This window comes from Eschrichtius robustus, chromosome 6 (assembly GCF_028021215.1).
Source record: "Eschrichtius robustus isolate mEscRob2 chromosome 6, mEscRob2.pri, whole genome shotgun sequence".
NCBI classification, from domain to species: Eukaryota; Metazoa; Chordata; class Mammalia; order Artiodactyla; family Eschrichtiidae; genus Eschrichtius; species Eschrichtius robustus.
Window position 1 is genome coordinate 50024767 of NC_090829.1, and position 23040 is coordinate 50047806.

Consider the following 23040-nt stretch of genomic DNA (forward strand, 5'->3'; position numbering starts at 1 on the left):
ACCAGACATTGTATGCCTCCTCATGGAAGCTTATAAAACTGTTATGAATGTAGCAAAATCCAAACTGGGGGAAACTGTATAGTAGAAATGACCTGAGTTTCTTCAACAAATAAGTTGCAAGGAAAAACAGAGAAAGGGAAAAGGGAAACCAGTAGATCAAAAGATACTAAAGATTTACATCACCCAGATGTAAAAGTTTTAGAAACAGACGGTGATGATGGTGGTGCTACATTGTGAATGTTATTATTGCCACTGAACCATACACTTAAAATTGGCTAAAATCACAACTTTTATGTTATATATATTTTACCACAATAAATTTTTTAAAGATTCATATCACCAATACAATTATTTGGATGCCTATTGAATATATTATTAAAAAAAGAAATAATTGGGGAAATTTGAACATGATTGGTGATATTCACTTCTATTAAAGAATTATTGTCTGTTTTTTAGATGCAATAATAGTGACTTTTTTATTGTGGTAAGAACATTTAACGCGAAATCTTTCCTCTTAACAAATATTTATGTGCACGATACCATATGGTTAAGGCGCAATGTTGTGTAGCAGATCTCTAGAACTTAGTCATCTTACCTAAGTTTTTTTTTTTTTGAGTTCTTATCTCTTAGAGATGTATATTATTTTATGGAGCCTGGCAGAATACTCAAGACCCTTGGGTCAGAGACAAAGAAATTTATCACTCATGACACAATAAGCAGCACAAACATCAGCATATCTGTGTTGGTTCCCCTTGCTCTCTGTGCCACCGGGGTAACACAGATGGACGGCTGCACATGCAGTGGGTTGCTTCACAGCTGTGGAACAGCTGTGTTTGGGGAACTCACTAGTCTTATTGCAAACAGTAAGAGCAAGAGCAAAGACCTACTCTTTGTCCAGGGGTGGGAGTGGAGGGTGGAGGGGTGGGGAGGAGATGTTACCTCATTTCTTAAAGTTACTGAGTACACAATCAACCTTGAGAAATGGGCCTGGTAAAAGCAGTCAGGGCCTTGCCATCTTGGTCCATCCAGCAAGATCTGTAGGAACATAAGAGGCCCAAAGAAGATTATCTCTCCCCACAATATCATGACATGAATTTGCTTCAAAAAATCCATTGAGAAATGAGGGTTTGGTAAGTCAGTGGGAGTATAGTGAAACAAGTTTGGCCCTGAGTCGATACTTGTTGAAGCTGGGTTGTGAGTATATATGAGTATATAAGGTCCACTGTACTATTCACTGTTTTTTTGTATATGTTTGAACATTTCCACAATAAAAGTTTTTGAAAAATCTGTTTACTAAAGAGTTATCTTATACAATATGTATGGATTCCAATATTTTTTAATAAAATAGAATATGCAAAAATACATATTTGTTATTTTTAATTTATGGAATATTTTGTTCTGCCCAATAATACTAAGAATATACTTCAAGCAAATGCCATTCCTCATTATGGTAAATATATACATTGTCATCTCATTACAAATATATGAAAGGTCTGTTTTATAGAGAGTTGTAGTCAATTTACTGTACTTTTCCAGCCTGTCCTCTGCCAAATGAATGTCTCTTCACATAAGCCAACAACATGAGGTCCAAGGTCTTCGATGTATCTGCGAAGAATCCTGAGATGTCATTGTGCAGCTGTGAAAAGTTAATCTCCCCAGGAAAGGTAAGAGTTCACTTGAACATCATTGGGTGCCATTTTGAAAAAAATCGGAATGCTTTTAGGTTGTGCATATGTATTTTTTTAAACTAAACTTCTAATGTATTTCACCACTACCACCCTCATTCCCTAAGGAATGGCTCATTCCCTAAGGGGTGGATTTTATTTTGCTAGTTAGAGTGACAAAAAGTTTACTGATTGTTTAATTGAATTAGATTATTATTTCTTTCATTTTGCTAAGAAGTTATTCTCATCAAATAAAACAAAAGCAGGGACTTCCCTGGTGGCACAGTGGTTAAGAATCCGCCTGCCAATGCAGGGGACACGGGTTCGAGCCCTGGTCCGGGAAGATCCCACATGTTGCAGAACAACTAAGCCCGTGCACCACAACTACTGAGCCTGTGCTCTAGAGCCCGTGAGCCACAACTACTGAGCCTGCGTACCACAGCTGAAGCCCGCACGCCTAGAGCCCATGCTCTGCAACAAGAGAAGCCACTGCATGGACCTAAAGTCTGTCATATAGAGTGAAGTCAGAAAGAGAAAAACAAATACCGTATGCTAACACATATATATGGAATCTAAAAAAAAAAAAGAGAAAAAAATTGGTTCTCATGAACCTAGGGGCAGGACAGGAATAAAGACGCAGACGTAGAGAATGGACTTGAGAACATGGGGAAGGGTAAGCTGGGACGAATTGAGAGAGTAGCACTGACATACATACACTACCAAATGTAAAATAGATAGCTAGTGGAAAGCAGCTGCATAGCACAGGGAGATCAGCTGGGTGCTTTGTGACCACCTAGAGGGCTGGGATAAGGAGGGTGGGAGGGAGACGCAAGAGAGAGGGGATATGGGGATATATGTATACATAAAGCTGATTCAGTTTGTTATACAGCAGAAACACAACATTGTAAATCAATTATGCTCCAATAAAGATGTTAAAAAAAAAAAAAGCCACTGCAATGAGAAGACCGTGCACCACAACCAAGAGTAGCCTCCGCTCGCTGCAACTAGAGGAAGCCCGCGTGCAGCAACGAAGACCCAACGCAGCCAAAAATAAATAAATACATACATAAATTTATAAAAAACATAAAACCAAAAGCAAGGATCTCAAATACCTTGTTACTGTAAACAAATTGATCACCTTTTGTCTTAGTTCAGGCTGCTATAATAAAATACTGTAGACTGGGTGGCCTATAAACAACAGAAGTGTATTTCTCACAGTTCTGGAAGCTGGAAATCCAAGATCAGGGTGCCAGCATGGTCAGGTTCTGGTGAGAGTCCTCTTCCAGGTTGCAGACTGCTGACTTCTCGTTGTACCCTCACATGGTAGAACTCAGAAAGCCGGAGCAAACTCTTACGACCCTTCTTAGAAGGGCATTAATCCCATTCTTGAGGGCTCTACCTTCATGACCTCATCACCTCCCAAAGGCCCTGCCTCCTCATACCATCACACTGGGGGTTAGGATTTCAACATGAATTTTGGAGGAACACATTCAGTCTATAACACCTTCACAGGCCCATTTTCTGTTAGTCTTCTCTCAACATTCTTGGGTTCTTTATGTCTAAAAAATTATTCAGCAATCTCAGATGCCCTTCTGTGTCTTTTTGGGGTAGGGGAAATAGCCAAATTTCTGAACTTTTTTTTCACAGTTCCACTCCTATATAGAGAAGAGCTAATTTCACTTCAAAAAGGATATTTCCCTCCTAATAGGCTGGGCCACAAACTGCCTTGAATCACAGACTAGAAATGCCTTTCAACTGCTCTTTGAATGCTGCAGAATGTCCTGTGGAAGCTAGAAATTTCAGTGCTTTCTATATGGGCCAGGTAGATAATTTGCTGAACGCTCAACTTGTTTTTTGACATTTGTGAGACTAATCCAACCAGTTTTATGAAGGAAGCACAATATTTGTTGGAGTTATGTCAAATGCAGTGCTGTGTTTTGCCTTGGTAACAGAACTCTGCTGCAGTTTTTTTTAAAACTTTCAAAACAGGTATGATAAGTGTTTATGAAAAGAATTTGTATAATTTAATAAATAGTGGGAAACAGTTCCCTGATATTTTCAAAACTTCAGTTGCAGACCTCTACTATGGCAACATCTTTTTCATACATTTAGGTCCCCAGACACTGAATAAATAGAAACAGCTTCATTCCAAGCTGCAGAAAGAAATTTGGTCCATGTTATGAGTTAGATGATCAGGTGGTTCACTGTGTTAATGAGATTGGAGTTATTATTGTAGTCTAATAGTTGGTTTAGAATCCTTTAACACTCAGCTTTTCCTAAATTATCATCTTGGCTCTTTGTGCTTTTAACACCGGTGGCTACCACTAAAACCACTCATTTAATTGAGTAAGCAAATAAATATTCACAGCACAGGAATCAGAATGAACCATCCAAAATCTGGTTGTATAGGCTGTATATAAGAAAGATATCAACAATTCCAAAGAATAAATCTATAAAAGGCAACATTTTTAGTACTGGGAGAATATGAAAAAAAGTCTTTTTTCCAGGCCTGATGACTGCTCCCATGCGAGAGGCATAAAAAAATCATTATTCACCAGCCTTTGTCTACACTCACCAACTCTTTAGGTAAATCATGTACAGAATAGATTCTAAGCATTGCTTCCCTCACAGAGAACTTTCCAAAGTGAATGGTCTGATTAGGTTACCTCTTTTTTTTAATAAATTTATTTATTTATTTTTGGCTGCACTGGGTCTTTGTTGCTGCGCGCGGGCTTTCTCTAGTTGCGGTGAGCAGGGGCCACCCTTCGTTGCGGTGCGTGGGCTTCTCATCGCGGCAGCCTGTCTTGTTGCGGAGCATGGGCTTCAGTTGTTGTGGCATGTGGGCTCAGTAGTTGTGGCTCGCGGGCTCTAGAGCGCAGGCTCAGTAGTTGTGGCACACGGGCCTAGTTGCTCCGCGGCATGTGGGATCTTCCCGGACCAGGGCTCGAACCCAGTCCCCTGCATTGGCAGGCGGACTCTTAACCACTGTGCCACCAGGGAAGCCCTAGGTTACCTCTTATAATTACTATTCCTAAAACACTTGTTAATTCATAAATCAGGGCTTGCTTTTAAAATTTAGGATGAAGAATAACAATAAAATGCAAGCATTCTTGTGAAGACTCACTTTTCATGTTTGAAATCTTTAATTTGAGATAATAGTTTTTCAATTATTTTAGGGTGGTGTATCAATTAGGATACTCTATGATGCAAATGACAGAAAACCCAATTCACACTGGCTTAAACTATAAAAAGGAGCTTGTCGGATCTTGTAACTAAAAAGTCTAAATGTTCGGCTTCAGGCGAGGCTTATCCAGTGGTTCAAATGATGTCACCAAGGATCCAGTTTCTCTTTGTGCTGCCTTCCTTTGACTCCAATGTTAAGTTCTACAGAAGTGGCTTCTGAGCAGTTCCAGGGCCTCTTCTCTTGATAGTGAAATGCCTCTAGCAGTCAAGACCTAATATTCTCAAATCACAGGATAGAAAGGAAGAGCATGTCTCTTCTAATAGATTCAAACTCCTGGGAGTCACTCAGTTTCATTGATTCCTTTGGCTCCTGTGCCCAATACCTATGAGCTGGATACAGATTGGTTCGTCCCTAAAGCCTGAATTTGTACATATATTTTAGCTCCTTAATTTTGTTTTTCATTTGTAATATCTCATCTCACTCTTTTGGGTATTAGCCCCTTGAAAGCAACTATGGAATCTAAATTTCTTGCACTATTTCAAAGTACCCACAACAATGAATGCTCAACAAATGGAACTGAATTATATGTAGCAGTGATCATAATGATCATTCTTTTATTTATGCACTGTCTCTAGCGTCCCAAAATACTTTGTAAAAAATATGTTAGAGTCACAGGATGACGAATGTTCTCCATTGGGAGTGGGAGGAAAGATAAGTTAGAGTGTTTATTTATTCCTTGGGTTACTTTCCTGCAAGTCTGCTTTCCTCATAAAGCCCACAGCTCCTGTCAGGCAGCCCTCTCTAGAAACAACAGCTATGGCCCTTCCTAAGTTCTGGATTGTGGGAAACCAGCCCCTCCTCTTGTCATTTCAGGCGGGGGGATGAAAAGGTTTCCTGCTATTGCTAGTTCTTGTTGGTTTCCCTTAACCCCACTCACACCTGTGTAATTGGTCCTTCATTAAACTCTCCTCAATTATCTGGTTTAAGTGTGCCATTTGTGTCCTGCCAGCATCCTGACTTACACACACACTATTAGAAAATTAAACTCAAACTGCCTTAAATCATCAATGGAATTTATTGAATCATGCAGCTAAAAAAAAAAGATGTCTTGCTTCAAGTCAGTGCAGTGGCTCAAATGACGGCATCAAGGCAATTAGAACTGGAAGAAACTTTATTAATCAGATTGTTATCTTGATTATAATATAATTAAATTTGTGTGCAGGAGGGATGAAAGGAAGGGTTTGTTTTGTTTTGTTTTGTTTTTTAAGGGTTTTTTGCTCCGTTTTGCACTAAAGAATAAGGAAAATAGTTTACTGGCCCAGTTGTTTCTGAATCCTATGTTAGCACTCTGTAAACATCTGAGATAAATAAATGAGAACTTTCAGAGGCCAAAAGCAAAACTAACTCCACAGAACTATACGGAACCTAAAGGAAAAATAATTGCTTCATCATTTTTATTTTTGCACATCATTATCTCTTTTATTCATAGTACCTGACACGGTCCTTACAGGGTAGGTTCAGTAAGCTGATGGATGATGGAAAGTAGCGACTAGCTCTTCTCTCTCACGTGATGCTGGAGATGGTATAGCAACTGATGCACCTCTCTGTTCCCAAACACTTGCTGGCCATTCCTGCCGATTTCGTATAATGGAGAGGCTGCGGAAGACCAAGGGCACTACTAGTAAATGATTTATAGGAACCAAGGACAGTGAAACATACACTAGTTTTAATTTTTTCAAATAAAAAGACTTTCACTCTGTACACAAGATTTCCAATAACACTATAATGTCAAAGTTAAAGAACAAGATAACATAAAGTATGCTTAAAAGTTTCCCGTTGTTTCAAGCACTTTGTTTTTCCCTGTGAACAATGGACAATTGTGCCTTTAAACTGAAATACTTGTATGAGGTTTAACACAGCTGACTTTCTCTCAAAAAAAAAAAAAAAAATTCATCTTTTACACTTTCTAAGTTAGGAAAAGATTATTTAAATGTTTTTGATTCTTTCATTTCTTTCTTTTTTAGGTAACCAGTGAGTGTGTCTCTGTTGTTCCATGCTATGCCAATGACAGCAGTTTGTCCCTTATTTAGCATGGAGAAGTATAACAATCAAGAGAGGAATGAGAATTAATGCAAAGCACTTGCTGCCCAAGAGGCAGTAGCTGGGGTAAGATAGGGCCATGGGAATACAGGAACAATGCCCTCCTCGTCCATGCTCCCACCCAGCCAGGGCTTCCCAGAAGCCAGACCTTTGGGGGAGGTGAGAGACCACCAAGGACACTTCAACCATAGCCCACTTGGCTCTCTGAAGAACCCACACAGCATGTCTTAGTCAATTTTTTAAATTAAAAATAACTTTTTTCCCTATTCCAAAAGCAATGCATGTTTATTATGAAGAATGTAAACATTTAAGATTAACAAAAAAGGAAAGAAAGAAGAAGGTGGGAGAGAGTAGCCTTTAATTACCCCTCTTAGGAATGACCATGGTTAACATTTTGGTGTATACGCAAAGCTCACTCACTCCTTGTCTCCCTCTCTCTCTGGGATTTTACTATAAATATCCTTTTGAATATCTTTATATGCCATTAATTTTATTCATCTTTTATTCCTCACAGAACCTAACACAGTCCTGCATGAGGAGGTATTCAATAAAAGGATGAATGGCTGAATGTCCAAATCAGCTCCTTCTTTTCATATGCTGCTGGAGGTTAATCTAGCAACTCCTGCACCACTCTGTTCCCATGTGCCTGCCAAAGGAGGACCAGGTATTGGGACTTATCTGAAACCATCAAGAAATCACAGTATTTGCTAACTCCACTAGAAAACCCCTCCTTAAAAGGAGTGCTTCACAAGTGAGAGAGCCCTTAACTTGGAGCTAGAAGATGTAAGTTTGAATTACAACTGGTCATTTTATTTCTCCTTTTACTTCTTTAAGCCTCCATCTTCTAATCTGTGAAATGAAGGCATTGACCTATGATGTATAGGATCCCTAGCAGTTAATGCTCTATGTTATCTATATATGTCTGTCTATCTATTTATCCATCCAACCAAACATACATACATGTTTGTGTGTATATATTTTAAAAATTTTTTTTAGTGAAGAAAGGACCCAGGTGCTAGGCCTTGAGGTGCTAGTATGACAAAATCTGGTTTTGTTTGCCTGTTTTGTAAAAACTGAAAGCCTTATAGGAAACCCAGCCAACATGCTTTTCCATGCCCACAAACACTCTCTGTGGCTAAATTGGGAAAATCAAAAGCATGAAAACCAAAAAGAAAAATAGAAAATAATGAAAGCATCTCTCTACATGTGGCTTTTGTTAATTCTCAGATTCTCAGATGATTGTTGTATTCTGTCTGAGGCTCCCTTTCTTGTTTCATAGCTTTACACTCTGTTGTGTCATTTTCAAAATACTCCCTCCCCCCATTTCCAAGGTTACAAGCAGAGAATAGCTCTTCACTGATCTGTGAACAATGAGCTCTGTTTGGTAAGAGAACTTGACAACTGAAGCAAAAGAAATCCTAATATCAAAACAGGTTGAGACAGGAAAATGATTAGTAACTCAAGTGTCTGGGTGGAAAGGGAGTATGAACTATCACCACCTACCCATTCCTTCCCGTCAAGCTCGGAGCCATTTTAAAACCCCATACCAGTTCCTGAGAGCATTTAAGAAATGATGTGTTTCCAACATGTTCTGGCTGATGCTGAGGGCTCCTCCCCACATGTGCCTCTTCACTCTGCCTAAGCAGAGGGGATGTTAAGCATGGTGGAGGGGACCAGAGGGAACCATACTTGGAAAACCCTGCTGCTAGAAGTTTGTCCATGCAAGCGCACCGAGGCTTTTGGAACTCACCACCTCCAGAGTGTTTGCTTTTTCCAAATGATCAATCGGAAAAAGTTTGTTCATTCCTAATACAGGTGAAATGCACTCAATTCTTACTCATTTCCTCTAGCTTGGGACATTCTGCCCCTATGCTTGTAGCACCACCGTGCTAAGACTGGCTGGAAGTGTTGTCTTTGATTCCTAGGGTCTAGGCCAGGCCTTGCTGACCCAGCTATCACTGCTGTGGCCCCCAAATGGGAGGTGTGCTTAACACCTGGGCCCTCCTATCCCTGCCATGGTGGGGAGCCAGTGCTGCTTCCACCTTGGCTAATAAATGCTGCTCCTCTTCCTCCTTCTTTTGCTTTTGAAACTTAAATTTTTTAGTTTAAGAAAAGTAGTGCAAAAAAAAAAGAAAAGTAGTGCATAGGGTCACATGGCTCAAGAGGGTAAACCATGAAAAACCTCGGTTCCATCCTTCCTCCAGCCACTAATTGCCCTCCTGTAACAAGCAAAAATGTACATCTATTTTTTCACCCTCTTTTTATGCAAATGTTAACATGCTACATTTGAGAGGGTTTTTTTTTCATGTAACAGAATATTACACTGTTGCCAGCAATGAGCGAGTGCCTGTTATTCCAGCTCTCAACAGCTTTTTTTTTTTTTTAAGTTGAAATACAGCTGATTTACAATGTTGTGTTAGTTTCAGGTGTACAGCAAAGTGATTGGGTTTCATATATATATTCTTTTTTAGATATATATTCTTTTTTAGCTTCTTTCCCATTATAGGTTATTACAAGATAATGAGTGTAGTTCCCTGTGCTATACAGTAAGTCCGTGTTGGTAATCCATTTTATATGTAATAGCATGTATATTTTAATCCCAGAGTCCTAATTTACCCATCCCACACACACAGTTATTTTCATTAATACACTAAGCGACTTTTACCAATGGTCACACTAAAGCCAGAGGTCTGTGTTCTACAGCAGAGGTAAGTGCTACATCAGTGATCTAAAATCTATACCTCCTCTGAAGCTAGCACTCTGTTTGGGTCTGACTTACCAGATGAGGCTCCTTTTTCTCTTATCAGGAGCTCCCATTGCTCTCATGCCCCACATTGTTCCTTCCAAAACTCTGGTCCCCATGAGGACCACATCCATCACACATGTTGTGTATGCCTTCACAGAGTTCAAGGTCTTTTTCTTGGAAAGATGTTCAGCCCCAGTGCAGATCCATGGATGCAAACAGATTCATAGTGAGAGATGAATCTTCTCTATGATCCTCTCTAGAAAACCATACAAGTTCTTTTCCAGATCAGCCCCAATTAAAAAAAAAAAAATCAGCTCCTCAGATATCACAAAAGGAAGCAGTTCTTGGGGGGGTGGGGGGCGGAATGGAGATTACAGTACCCAAAGGTCATATTAATTCTCATTCACAAACCATTCCTAACCGCTGGTCTCTAGAGAGTCAAGCCAAACTGATAATTTTAAAAGTAAATAAATAGTGGCTGTATCAATTTACATTCCCAACAATAGTGCAAGAGGGTTCCCTTTTCTCCACACCCTCTCCAGCATTTATTGTTTGTAGATTTTTTTGATACAGCCACTATGCAGAACAATATGGAGGTTCCTTAAAAACTAAAAATAGAACTACCAGATGATCCAGCAGTTCCACTCCTGGGCATATACCCCGAGAAAACCATAATTCAAAGAGAGAAATGTACCACAATGTTCACTGCAGCACTATTTACAATAGCCAGGACATGGAAGCAACCTAAGTGTCCATCAACAGATGAATGGATAAAGAAGATGTGGCACATATATACAATGGAATATTACTCAGCCATAAAAAGAAACGAAATTGGGTTATCTGTAGTGAGGTGGATGGACCTAGAGTCTGTCATACGGAGTGAAGCAAGTCAGAAGGAGAAAAACAAATACCGTATGCTAAAACATATATATGGAATCTAAAAAAAAAAGGTTCTGAAGAACCTAGGGGCAGGACAGGAGTAAAGACGCAGACATAGAGAATGGACTTGAGGATACCGGGAGGGGGAAGGGTAAACTGGGATTGAGAGAGTAGCATTGACATACATACACTATCAAATGTAAAATAGATAGCTAGTGGGAAGCAGCTGCATAGCACAGGGAGATCAGCTCAGTGCTTTGTGCCCACCTAGAGGGTTGGGATAGGGAGGATGGGAGGGAGACGCAAAAGGGAGGGGATATGGGGATATATGTATATGTACAGCTGATTCACTTTGTTATACAGCAGAAACTAACACAACATTGTAAAGCAATTATACTCCAATAAAGATGTTAAAATAAACAAATAATAAATGAATGAATAAACTATTTCTTACAATATTATCCCAATTAATATATGTAGAAGGAACGTTGACAATAGAAAATCAGCATTTAGCAACAGAAATAATTATTTCAGGCAAAGATAATTAATGAGTGCTAAAATGAGTGGGCAAAAGTATGATGAAAAGCAGGATATTTACATAAAGTATCCTCTACTAGATGCTAATTAATTTCAAAGGGAAGAACTGTAACTTGACAGTAGTGAAACCTGGCAGATGCCGCCTTAACTAAGTGATCAAGGTTAGCATCACCAGTGATGGAACACATCAACTATATTCCTCCTGATAGAATGTACTGAGCAGGGCACGATGTCACTTCTGTGACATTCTTGCCAAAAATTCATAACCTGAATATAATCATGAGGAAACATCAGACAAACCTAAATGAGCAACATTTTACAAAATAACTGGCCAATACTCTTCAAAGAGTCAAAGAAAGACAAAGAAAAACTACTGTTTCATTGTCATGAAAGACAAAGAAAAACTGAGGACCGGCCCAGATTAAAGACTAACAGAGCATGAAAACTAAATGCAGTCTTAAGATCTGGGATTGAATCCTGAGCAAAAAAAGTAGTAGGACATGACAAAATTTGAAAAGGTCTGCAGATTACTTAGTAGTACTCTGTCAAGTTAATTTCCTGTATTGAAAATGGTACTGTGGTTACACAAGATGTTAACATTTGTAGAAGCTGGGTGAAGAGTATATGTGAATTCTTCTATTTTTTTCAACTTTCTCATAAGTCTGAAAGTATTTCAAAATGAATAGTTGAAAAAATTAAAAATAAATTCTAAAAAACATGGTTGAGAAAAATTCACTTATAATATTGGTTTGTGGACAGAGTAAAAAATACATATTAATTAAAAGAAATATCTTCACTCTTGAGTTTAAGACTAGACAAGAAAGCTTTTTCTTTGATTAGTCATGTGTAGAATTATTCAGGCATTTCTTAAAATCACACTCTAAACTCTCAGCATATACTTTATTACCAAAAGTTGAAGTTCAGTATAGCAACTGTATGTAAAAGTACTTAGATAATCTTGGTCTGTCCTTGTTACAATATCAATAGACCTCTGCTGGGAACTGTTTTATTATGACAACCGAGCACTAAATTCACTAATCTTCAGGTCAGCAATTCCTGGATGTATAGAAGAAGAAAGTTTTCCATTTGGCAGATGAAAAATCAAGACCCCCAAATCCCTCTCCTTAGGAAGTAGAGCTTAGGAAAAGAGCCTAGTACTTTTTTGCTGTTTGCTCTGAAATATAGCACTTTAAATGCACTGAGTTCATTTCCAGTGGGGGTAGGGGTGACCCTGCATAACTCAGAAGCAACCTGTAGGGGAATAAAAAGAAAGGCAAGTGCAGTCATGGGAAGCAGAAGATTTTACATGTCACATAGGAATATAAAATGTTATAGTTAGTAGTTTCTTATATAGATATACAAAAAAATTGAATAACTACGGGGGGTAGACCCATAATTACCACAGCCTCCACCAGATTATTTAGATAATTACCTAAAAGTTAACATATCTACTCCGTAAGATTTACTGGCCTTTTGTTCTTTTCATTTCGGAGAAATCAGCATTACTGGACCAGTTCTTGAGCACAAGTGCTGTCTGAAAATTTTCTGAGGCCAATATAATGTGAACAAAATATTAATCAATAGTTGATCTAAAAAAGAAATGGAAAATTTTATTCGAGCCAAACTGAGGATTATAACCAAGGAGACAGTCTTTCAGAAAGCTCTGAAGACTGTTCTGCCCATTAGAGATCAAAACACAGTTATATACGTTTTTGAGACAAAGGGTTATATGTCAAATGACTATTGACAATCTACATAATCCAGATCTACACATACAAAGCAAGTAGTGGTCATGCTAACTTTTTTTGTTTTTTGTTTTTTAAAAATTTTTTTTTGGCTGCATTGGGTCTTCGTTGCTGCACATGGGCTTTCTCTAGTTGTGGTGAGTGGGGGCTACTCTTCGTTGTGGTGCGTGGGCTTCTCATTGTGGTGGCTTCTCTTGTTGCGGAGCACAGGCTCTAGGCGCACAGGCTTCAGTAGTTGTGGCACATGGTCTCAGTAGTTGTGGCTCGTGGGCTCTAGTGTGCAGGCTCAGTAGTTGTGGCGCATGGGCTTAGTTGCTCCACGGCATGTGGGATCTTCCTGCGCCAGGGCTCGAACCCGTGTCCCTGCATTGGCAGGCAGATTCTTAACCACTGCGCCACCAGGGAAGCCCCATGTTCGTTACAAGATTAAGAAGGAATGTTATTTCCTAAGGAGGGCTGGTTAATAATGCAGATCCACAGTACACACTAAAGGGAAGGTAGGAGGCCCAAACAGGCAAAGAAAAATTTTTATGTTTAAGTTTTTCTTGTCTTGACATAAAATATGAATTTTATTTAATCAACAAGAAGAAAAAATGTTAGGATTTTTCTCCCAATCTGCATGTGAGGTCCAGGTCTAGATGCCCTGGTTTTCTTGGCCCTCCTGACTTCAGGTTCCATGAATTCTGTGCCAATTGAACTTCTGTTCTCACCCTTGCCATCCCTCTCCTCTCTTCCCATCTTCATAGATGTTGGGTTTGGACAGAAAACAAGCTCTAGGTATATTAATAACCTACGAGGTTTAGCTTTCTTTCCTTGTCCAAAAGGTTTTAATGTGGGGGATTTTTTGCTTTGTCAAACCCTGTATTTTCTCTCAAATTGCTGGGTTGGAGGTAGGTTGAGAAGGTGGATCCTTACATGTCTCTGTTCTCAGGTAAGACTACTATTATACAGGAAACCAAGCACAGTGACTGAAAGCTAGAGTCTCTCGTCTTGCACAAGGAAGTGCTTCCTCCATCAAATCTAGGGAAGCTTATTAAACCGGTTTCTTCTAATTTCATAGAGGACTATAGAGATAATAGAGGTCATGGATATAATGAAGACTTAACATAATTTTGTCCATCTTGTAAGTATATTTCTCTCCATTTACGAAAGCTGCAGAGGATAAGGACTATGTCATTGTCATCATTCGTTATTTACTCCATTGACACCCATTCACACTAAGCCAGGCACTGGACTAGATATTGAGAACAGCAGAATAAGACATGGTACCTGCCTTTAAAAGGTTCACAGTCTGGTAGAAAGAAAAACAACAAATTATACTATTTGTTGTTTAAATTGTATTATATATATATTATATATATATATAAAAATAATTTATATAATTATTTTACATATAAATATATTAAAACTATATTAAATTATATATACTATAGCACTGATTGTATGAAATTTTGCAGAAACCCAGAAAAAGGAACAGCTAATTCTACTGAAGAAAGAATTCAGGGAAGGTTTCACTGTGGAAGTGTTAGGTTTCCTGACCCTTGAAGGATCTGCCAAGTGAGAAGGGGAAGAAAAAAAAAGGAAACATGTGGGTATGAAAAGGCATTTGGCAGGATGGGGGAGTAGGAGGAGAAGTGTGGTCTCACAGTACTAAAGATGAAGCAGGAAAGGAGTGATTCTTAGAAACCAGGTGATTCTAAGGAAGAAGATGATGGTTGGATATGGTCAGCTGGCACATGGCAAAGGATAGAAAGCTAAAGTCTTCATTTCTCAGACTCCCTTGCAGCTAGAGTCTGGTTCTAATTCAATGCACTGGTTGTACATCAGAAGGACAAAAGTGATGAGGAAGCCATCTTTCTGCTGCTGGCTGGCTTTCACTTTGCTGGCAAGCAAGGTCATGGCGACACAGGGTTCTTCTACAGCTCCAGTGTTCAGCCTTGATTGTGGGAGTTAAGAGGCAGTTGCAGCAGTGCTGGCAACACCTTCTGATCCTGGCTTCCTGGCAGGTTGATCACAGCTATCTGGTAATTTCTTGAATTCAGCGTTGCTACTGTGGACTCCTCACTCCTCCAAAGTAGAGATTCCCCTGAGTGGTTAGTTCTGCAGGGTCTGACAGGCCCAGGCTTGATCCCGCTCTTGCAAACTTTCAATGATTTTGGAAGCATCTAATTCCCCTAATTAAGTCTTTACAAACAGCAACATTCGTAGTACCATCTTCATTCACACACACGGTACTCATGATTTCCTTATCTTTGCTCTATTAGTTAGGGTTCAGTGCAAAAAAAGAGAAACTAATCTGTGTATTTTAACAAGGACTTAATTAGGGGAATGACAAAACAATTACCATTTCGGTTAAAAAGTCAAAGTGACTTTAAAAAATGTTCTTAGTCTAATATTAGCGTACTAAAAATTCATGTATTGTGCTTTTTTCAAAACAAAATATTTACACTCATTTTTCAATAATACATACTCGTTGTCTTATTTATGCTGTTTCCTGAGTGGAAGTCTAAAGAATCAACTCAATTTAAAACACTAACTGAAATTTTAAATAAAATTAGGTTTACTGTATTTTATTTTATATTAAACATATCTATATTAAATTTTTTTTCTTTGTGATAACAGCATTAAGTCACTGACATTGTCAATTAACATATTTTAAAGTGCTTTTATAAAAATAATGCCCCAAAAGGCCTGGGCATTATTTGCTATACTTCCCTACAATTTTTTTCTTTTCAATTTAGTCACACATATATATTTAACATACAAGATGGACCCAGAGAAAGTGTTATTTAAAACAAAAACCTAAATGTATCAGTTTCCCGTTTGGATAAGTCTGATCAATGGGAATACATTTCTATATACTATTCTATTCCACTTACTGGGATGGTAGATCCCAGGAAACTGACTTTTTCAAGTCCCCACCTAATCATCAGTCCTCAAGCGAGGGGATCCAGATCAGGGAACCCTTTGTTTAGCACAGCATGGTAATGAGTTTTTATATATTTATGCAGCCTAAGGAATCCAGTAAAGAGTAAAGACCTCAAATTCTCTACTCTATATGGCAAGAAAAATTCTGAGTTTCAGCCCCAGGGAGAAGTAGTGACAGAGTCCAGGGATAAACAGAAGTTTTGCTTTGGCAAAAGAAAGGGAGAGGGGCAATGTGCCTCGATTGGGTGAGAAATAAAAGTCAAGTGACAGGAATGAGATTGCAAATTCATAAGGAAATCAGAGCAAGAAGTGGCCAGGAGAGACTCCCCACTACCACCATCAAAGATATAAATGGGGTGATGAGAAGAGTGCTTGAGCTATTTTTATATAAATATTAAATGGAGGGAGGACCCAGAAACGTGACGTTTGGGTTATATGTGCAAACAGTAGCCATCCTTAATGTTGCTGTACACTCTGGGGAGCAATGGTGCCTGGCGGGTGGTTAAAAAGGAAGTGGAGGATGGTCTGGAGCGTAGAGAGGGTAGAGTTGGGGTGGAACGATTAGCAGGCTTTTGCAACAACGTTTCAGGTAGGAAATGATAAAGACCTAATCAAAGCAATGGCAATAGGAATGATGAGGAAGGGAAGAATTCCAAACATCTCAGTTGCAGAGTCAACAGGATTGCTTACTGATTGGCATGGTTGAGATACCTCCAAGGTTTCTAGCATGAGTGATTAAGTGAACAGTGATGCAGTTACCAGAGTTTAAAAATACAGTAAAAGAGACAGGTTTTGTGGGGGGGGGGGGAATGGTGATTTCTAGTTGGACATTCAGTGGAGATATCCAGAAGACAACCAGAAATAAACATTTATGCAGTATTTTGGAATTAAGCTGTAAACATGAATAAGAATCCCCAGAATGCAGGGAGAAAAGGGAAGAAGATGAGAATGGAAGCATGGTGGCCAGGAACATTGAAGAGCTAGGTAAAGAGAGAGGAGCCAAAGAGAAATCAGAAGGAACAACCTGATACCATGAATGCCAAAGGAGGAGAACAAATTAAGTGCATGGTCAATATTGTCAAATCCTTAATAAGATGCTACAATTTCACATGAATTATTAATGGATGGTAGAGGTAGAAACCAAATTGTTGTAGTCTAAGGAGTGAATGTCAGTGAGACGTGGGGAGCGTAAATTAAACCTCTTCTGAAGAAAAAGGTGGTAGGGCAGTAGCTAGAGAGGTAGTTATTTTCCACGAAGGGCTTTCATTCCCCATCATAGTCCTAACCTAGCATTTTGCATCTAGTAGGCACTCAACATCTATTAAATGCAATAATATTTTCATTTATAAACTAGCTTTCCTATGAAGAGAATCCAGTGTTCTCCAAATAAAACAGTACAAAACAGATCTACCCTCATTTTGAATGGGGAGGACTGAAGGAAATAAACACATTTCATATTCTGTGTTATGTTTTGGGTTAATTGGTAAGAATCATCATTTTCTCTCACCCCTCTCTGACTACACACACCCTGATTGTAGATTATAGAAGGAAAAGGAACCAAATGACTTGCTGATCCTGTCCCCAGACTGCAGAATTGCATAGTCCAAAAATGAACTTTAGCTGTTACTTTATAAAAGACTAGGCATCAAGATGCCACTATTTGCCTTAATTACATATTTAATTGCTATTAGGTTACATATATATGGGAAATGAAGAATTTTTTAAAGATATAATATATGCTCAGCATAACATTTAAGTGAAAAAGGCATATTATGCAATATGATCTCAATTAGGGGGAAAGGGGGAAATATATACACACAAAGTATGAATAAATACTAGAAGAAAATAAACTGTTAACAGATCTTTGGACGGTAGCGTTAGGGATTTTTATTTCCTTCATCTTCTCTGTAAATTCCCAATTTTCTATTATTTAGAATCTCCATTAAAGTCATGGTAATTTCTATCTAAAAACACTAACTAGCAATTTAAGCCCATTCTCTTTGATCTGGGTAGCTCTAAAATAACAATAGTTATAATAGTAATTCACCAGACTCCAAGTACCCTGCAGTCTTCTTAATTCCAACTTCTTAGAATCTCTCTCCTTATTCATCGTATTAGTTGCTTGTACTTCCCTGAGTTCTCTCTGACTCGGATTCTAAAGGTGCGTTTCGAGAAGCAACGTGGAGAATGGAATGGGGAATCCAAAGTTTGTTTCAGATGAGCCCGACTACCCCCTATATTGTACGGGGAGATAATTTGGCTTTGGTCTCGTCTGTGCCATCTACCAACTGTGGAGCCTTAGATAAATCTGTTCATATCGCTGCACCTCAGCTGTCTCGGCTTTCCCATCTTCAAAATGGGATTAGGAGAATTTACACGTGGGGAATAGATGATGCAGGGCTCACTGGCAAGAAAAGGGGTGCCACAGTTAGAGATGTCTAGAATTCCATAGGTCTCAGGAAATCGTCTGTAAAAGGCTCCACCCCAAACCTACTGTCTCCGAGGGGCGTGGGGCCCCCGGAATCTGTATTTTAATAGCTTCCCAGGTGATTCAGATGCCCAGTCAGGTTTGAGAACCAAGGACTCTTTCCAGTCCTCCTGTTCTTTGATCCACTTCTCAACTTCCTTCTGGTCCCAGAGATTTCCAGTTCCTGCAGCAAAAGGAGCCAAGGAAAGAGGGGAGAGAAAGCGCAGCCAACACCCGCCGAGCCCTCCTCGTACCGGCCTCTTGCCAGCCTCCCCGCTCCGGCGCTAGCCGGTAGGTTACATAACAGCCCCGCGGCGCGCTCTCGCGATATTTCCACTGCCCCCGCCTACCTCCACGTCAGAGGGAACCGGGCGGAGCGGCCAACATGGCGGAACGCAGGCGACACAAGAAGCGGATTCAGGTAGCAAAGCCGAGTCCTGGGATAGGGGACTCTCGGAAGTGGAAGACGCAGGGAAAGCTCCCGGGAAGGGCGGGCGAAATCGAGGACGAGGTGGGGTGGGGTTCCCCCGCGAGGTCGCCGGTTGCGGGCTGAGTCGTTGTGAGGGGCCTGAGGAAGGGCGGTGTTGGCGACGGCGGAGACTGAGGCGGAGGTGCTGGGGCAGCGGCGGAAGGCGGGAGGAGTGGCCGCCAGCCCAGGGTGGCGGTGGCGGTGGCGGCGGTGGCGGCGGCGGCGGCGGCGTTGCCGGCCTGGGCCTGTGCTGGGAGGTCCGCGTCCTCCGAACGCAGACACCGACCCTCCCCGGCCTCCTCCCCTCCCTTCTCCACGCCATCCTTTCGCCTTAGCTGTCCCGAAATTAAGGCCGCGATAATTAGGGTAGAAGGAGGCGGAGGACTGACCTAAAGCTGCCCGTTCTTTGTGCGCAGATTGAAGGACCGTAAGAGGGGGGAGTGATCGGGGTTTGGTCAGCTGCCCCAGGGGCCCAGGCGGCGATCTGCGTATCCAGATGTTCGTTTGCGTGCAGCCTCCTTTCTCCTCACAGTTATTAACTTAAGCGTCCAACTGAAGCTTTCCGGCTTTCTTTCAGCGACACAGTGTAAATAAACAAAACTCCCTTGGTACTGCAACGAGCGGGTCCCGCCCAGAAACCTTTCACATGCCAGTGTGTCATCCTCATAACCTACATAGCATCCCTCCCTCATTCCACATGCATGTCATCTGTGTATTTCTTCCTTGCAATTTCCCCCCTGTTGTTCTTGCTCTTTGCCGAGAGGATTAAATATGGGGAACATCTTAGACTCAGGATGTTTTGTTGTCTCCTTATTAGTTCCTGTGCCTAGAAACCTTCATATGTCGTCATAAATTGATGGCGTGTTGTAAACTGTTAATATACTAATCACAAATTGTTACACTCGTCATTGTCTTTCTGTTCCTTACTATTTCATTGCTTAGATGACTTTCTAATGTTTTTTTCCCCCATTTTTATCACTTAACTGACTGACACCACAGGTGATTTGAGCTATGCGAGTTAATTCTCCTGAAAACTTTGAAGTACTAGGGAAAAAACCGATGCCGGTGATCAGTAAATTTGGAATTTTAGAATTAGGCAGAAATAAGAAAGTAGTTTCAAAAAGAGTGCAGAAGGGGACCAGAGACAATTGCCCCCCAAGTTCAGACAGGTCATAAAACCAAGGCTTAAGGTTATTATGGAAGAAGTTTCTAATTATACTATTTCTAGTCTTTCAGAATTTAGTGTTATTGGTCAGGTATGGATACAAAATATACTTTTATTAGAATTTGTATTGAAGTTGTCAAATTAGGACTTACTGGACTTACATTTACACACATGGTACATTTTATGGCCTTAAATAAACATTGTTTTTACAGTTTCAACTGTTCTTTAATATTGTTGTAAAGGTGATCCTAATTCACTTTGAGTAGCTGCTCTATTTCAATTGTGATCTCATATTAAGCAGAAAGATAGATTCAAAAACCTGTATAGTAGTGGTAGTGACTGGGAGCTAAAACTTGTGCCTGTTTGTACCCCAGTGTCAATAATTATTGGCCGTGTAACTTTGGTCAAGTTACTTAACTTTTTTCCTCTATTTCCAAATCCATAAGAAGGAATATTTACCTTAAATATCCTCATTGGGTTGTTGTGGAAAAAATAGGTGCGTGGGTGACTTGTTATTAAAGGTTATAAAAGCTATTAAAAGAGTGCTTAGCACATAACTCCTTTTTCCCCTTCCCCAAGGATGAAGGCTTTAGGATAATTTGTTTTGGTTTTTGTTAAGCACTCTGATATGCTGAAGAAAGATTAACAGTTATCTATTCAGTAAATAAACCTTTGAGTTGTGAGTTCCGTAAAGAATGGCTATTTACTTACTGTTGTTTAGTTGAGGATTAGATAAGTGTGTGAGGATCTGATTGTTAAAAATCAAGTTGCTATACTGCTAAGTGAAAATAAATAACATTTTTCACCTCCTCCAAGTTCTCTACATAGCTGTGCTATGTAAAATGTTGTGGAGATCTTGGGAGTGCTACCTGGACTACTACTGTGCAGTGTCAACAAATTAATAAAAGTGTACAATATCTTATAAAACTCCTTGGTTTTTTTTCCCTCCAGAGAATCAGAAACTCTATGATATTGGCATTACTTTAGACAAAAAGATCAAACATAATGACCAAGTTCAGAGTTGAAGTTACAGAAAAAATTCTATTGTGAGACTCTGGGCAAAAAGATCTGTAATATTAACTCAGTTTCCTGTTGCTACTTGATGTTTCATGTTTAGAAAAGATTTTTATGTTTAGTAGATTTACTGACCTTGAATTGTAATTTGTATATTGGGGGAAATGATTGATACAAACAAACAAGTTCAGGGTTTTAAAAAGTAGTTAATTTGTATGCTTTTTCTTTTTTTTTTTTTAATTTATTTTATTTATTTTTGGCTATGTTGGGTCTTCGTTGCTGCGCGCGGGCTTTCTCTAGCGGTGAGCGGGGGCTACTCTTCATTGTGGTGCGCGGGCTTCTCATTGTGGTGGCTTCTCGTTGCGGAGCATGGGCTCTAGGTATGCAGGCTTCAGTAGTTGTGGCTCACAGGCTCAGTAGTTGTGGCACGCGGGCTTAGTTGCTCTGCGGCATGTGGAATCTTCCCGGACCAGGGCTCGAACCATGTCCCCTGCATCGGCAGGCGGATTCTTAACCACTGCGCCACCAGGGAAGCCCTGTATGCTTTTTCTAATGTAGCCTAATTTTAGATTCTGGTATTCCATCAAAGTTGGAAGCAAGAAGACTATTTTGTCACATTTCCTTCTTGGGTTCACTTTACTGGTCACTGAAAACCAAAAGTGAGCTACGTGTTCACTGACGTTATATTGCGAAGTTTTCATGATTGAGATTCTCAAGTGAGAGTGATCTCAATTCAAATTAATAAAACATTTGAAAGTAAATAATTGTAAGTTTTCTAAGAAATGCAATTATGTAAGTTTTTAAGAACATTAAAATCAGTGCTTATAGGTTAACAAAGTGCTGCTTACTAGAAGGGTTAATTGAGAATCCTAGTACCATAAAATTTTAGAGTTGAAAACGATTTTCAAATAGTAGGGGTTTTTGGAATCCTTTTGCACAAATGCAGCTCTTATGTAAAAGCAGAGGGGTGGGCCCAAAGCCCTATCACCTCAGTACCCCACTACTTCACTACCATTATTCCTCATCCTTAAGCTACTTTTAGGACCTAGATCTAAAAGTATTACTAGGTATAAAACATATTGATCTAAACCATTAACATCATTTTACAGATACACTGAGGTTCAGTGAGGTTATGTGGCTTGACCCAGGGTCACTCATCAAGATAGTAAAACCAGATTTAGACCAAGTCTTCTAATTCCAGTTGAATGTTCATTCCACCGCACCATTGATAAAATAAAAAATAAAAATAAATTGTTTTGACATACTTTAATCTTGCAATCTTTATATTAAATTGTACAACAAAGACTTAACGAGACTTGTCCCTGCTAAAGAGACTCATCCCATTTAGTATTCTGCTTACGTGTAAGGTATCTAGTTGAGTTTTGGGACATTGAAATGGCTTATTCATTCCTAGAAATTTTATAATACCTGCATCTCAATTAACTTTGTTGCACCCATCTGTCTCCCTGTCAGTAAAACCCTGACATATTACGAACCAATATGCTTAATTTCAGAAAAGGGAAAGTTTAGGATTATGCGCTCTGACTCTGGGACTTTCTGAAGGAAAGAGATGGAACCCAGGAAGCCAGTCCTAAGTGAAAACTCCCCCCAGAGGCTTAATGAAGGGCTTACAATGGCAGGGGGTGGGGGATTTTAGAAGGGCATTGCCCAAGACAAGATACAGAGACTCTTGTAAAGCTCTATGAGTAACATACTGTGTGACTTTAAGCAAATGATTTATCTAAGATCTCCAGCTTTCAGATTTTAACCTGTTAACCTATTTGCATTTTCACAAATATTTTATACTGTTTGTATAAAGATACAAATTGACAGTTGGTGAACTAATCTTTTTCTTTTGCTCAATTCATTCAACAAGCTTATTTATTACCTAAGCTTATTTCTATTGAATATAGCAGTTTTTAAAAATTCTAGTTGTTTTTGGGGGTGGGAGGATGGGGAAAAAAATTCTAAGTCAAAAATTCTGTAAGATTGAAGTCCATGGCTTACTGACTCTTGATCTAATATTTTTTATTCTCAAAAAGATTATCTTAAGTACCAAAAATAATATATAGTTAGAAATGGTAACCCCAGTTTCATTGTAGTATTTGAGTGTTGAAGTATTCTAAAATAAAAATAGTATTT

At 39.5% G+C, this 23040-nt stretch overlaps 1 protein-coding gene across 2 annotated transcripts in view; it reads left to right on the forward strand.

Annotated features, from left to right (window-relative positions):
- Positions 1–18597: 18597 nt before the first annotated feature.
- SEC62 (SEC62 homolog, preprotein translocation factor) overlaps positions 18598–23040 on the forward strand; it is a 28865-nt gene continuing 24422 nt past the window's right edge. For both annotated transcript variants that reach the window (XM_068546226.1, XM_068546227.1), the window contains exon 1: positions 18598–18671. In XM_068546226.1, the coding sequence (XP_068402327.1) occupies positions 18636–18671 (36 nt within the window). In that variant the 5' untranslated portion in view covers positions 18598–18635. The remainder of the gene's footprint in view (positions 18672–23040) is intronic.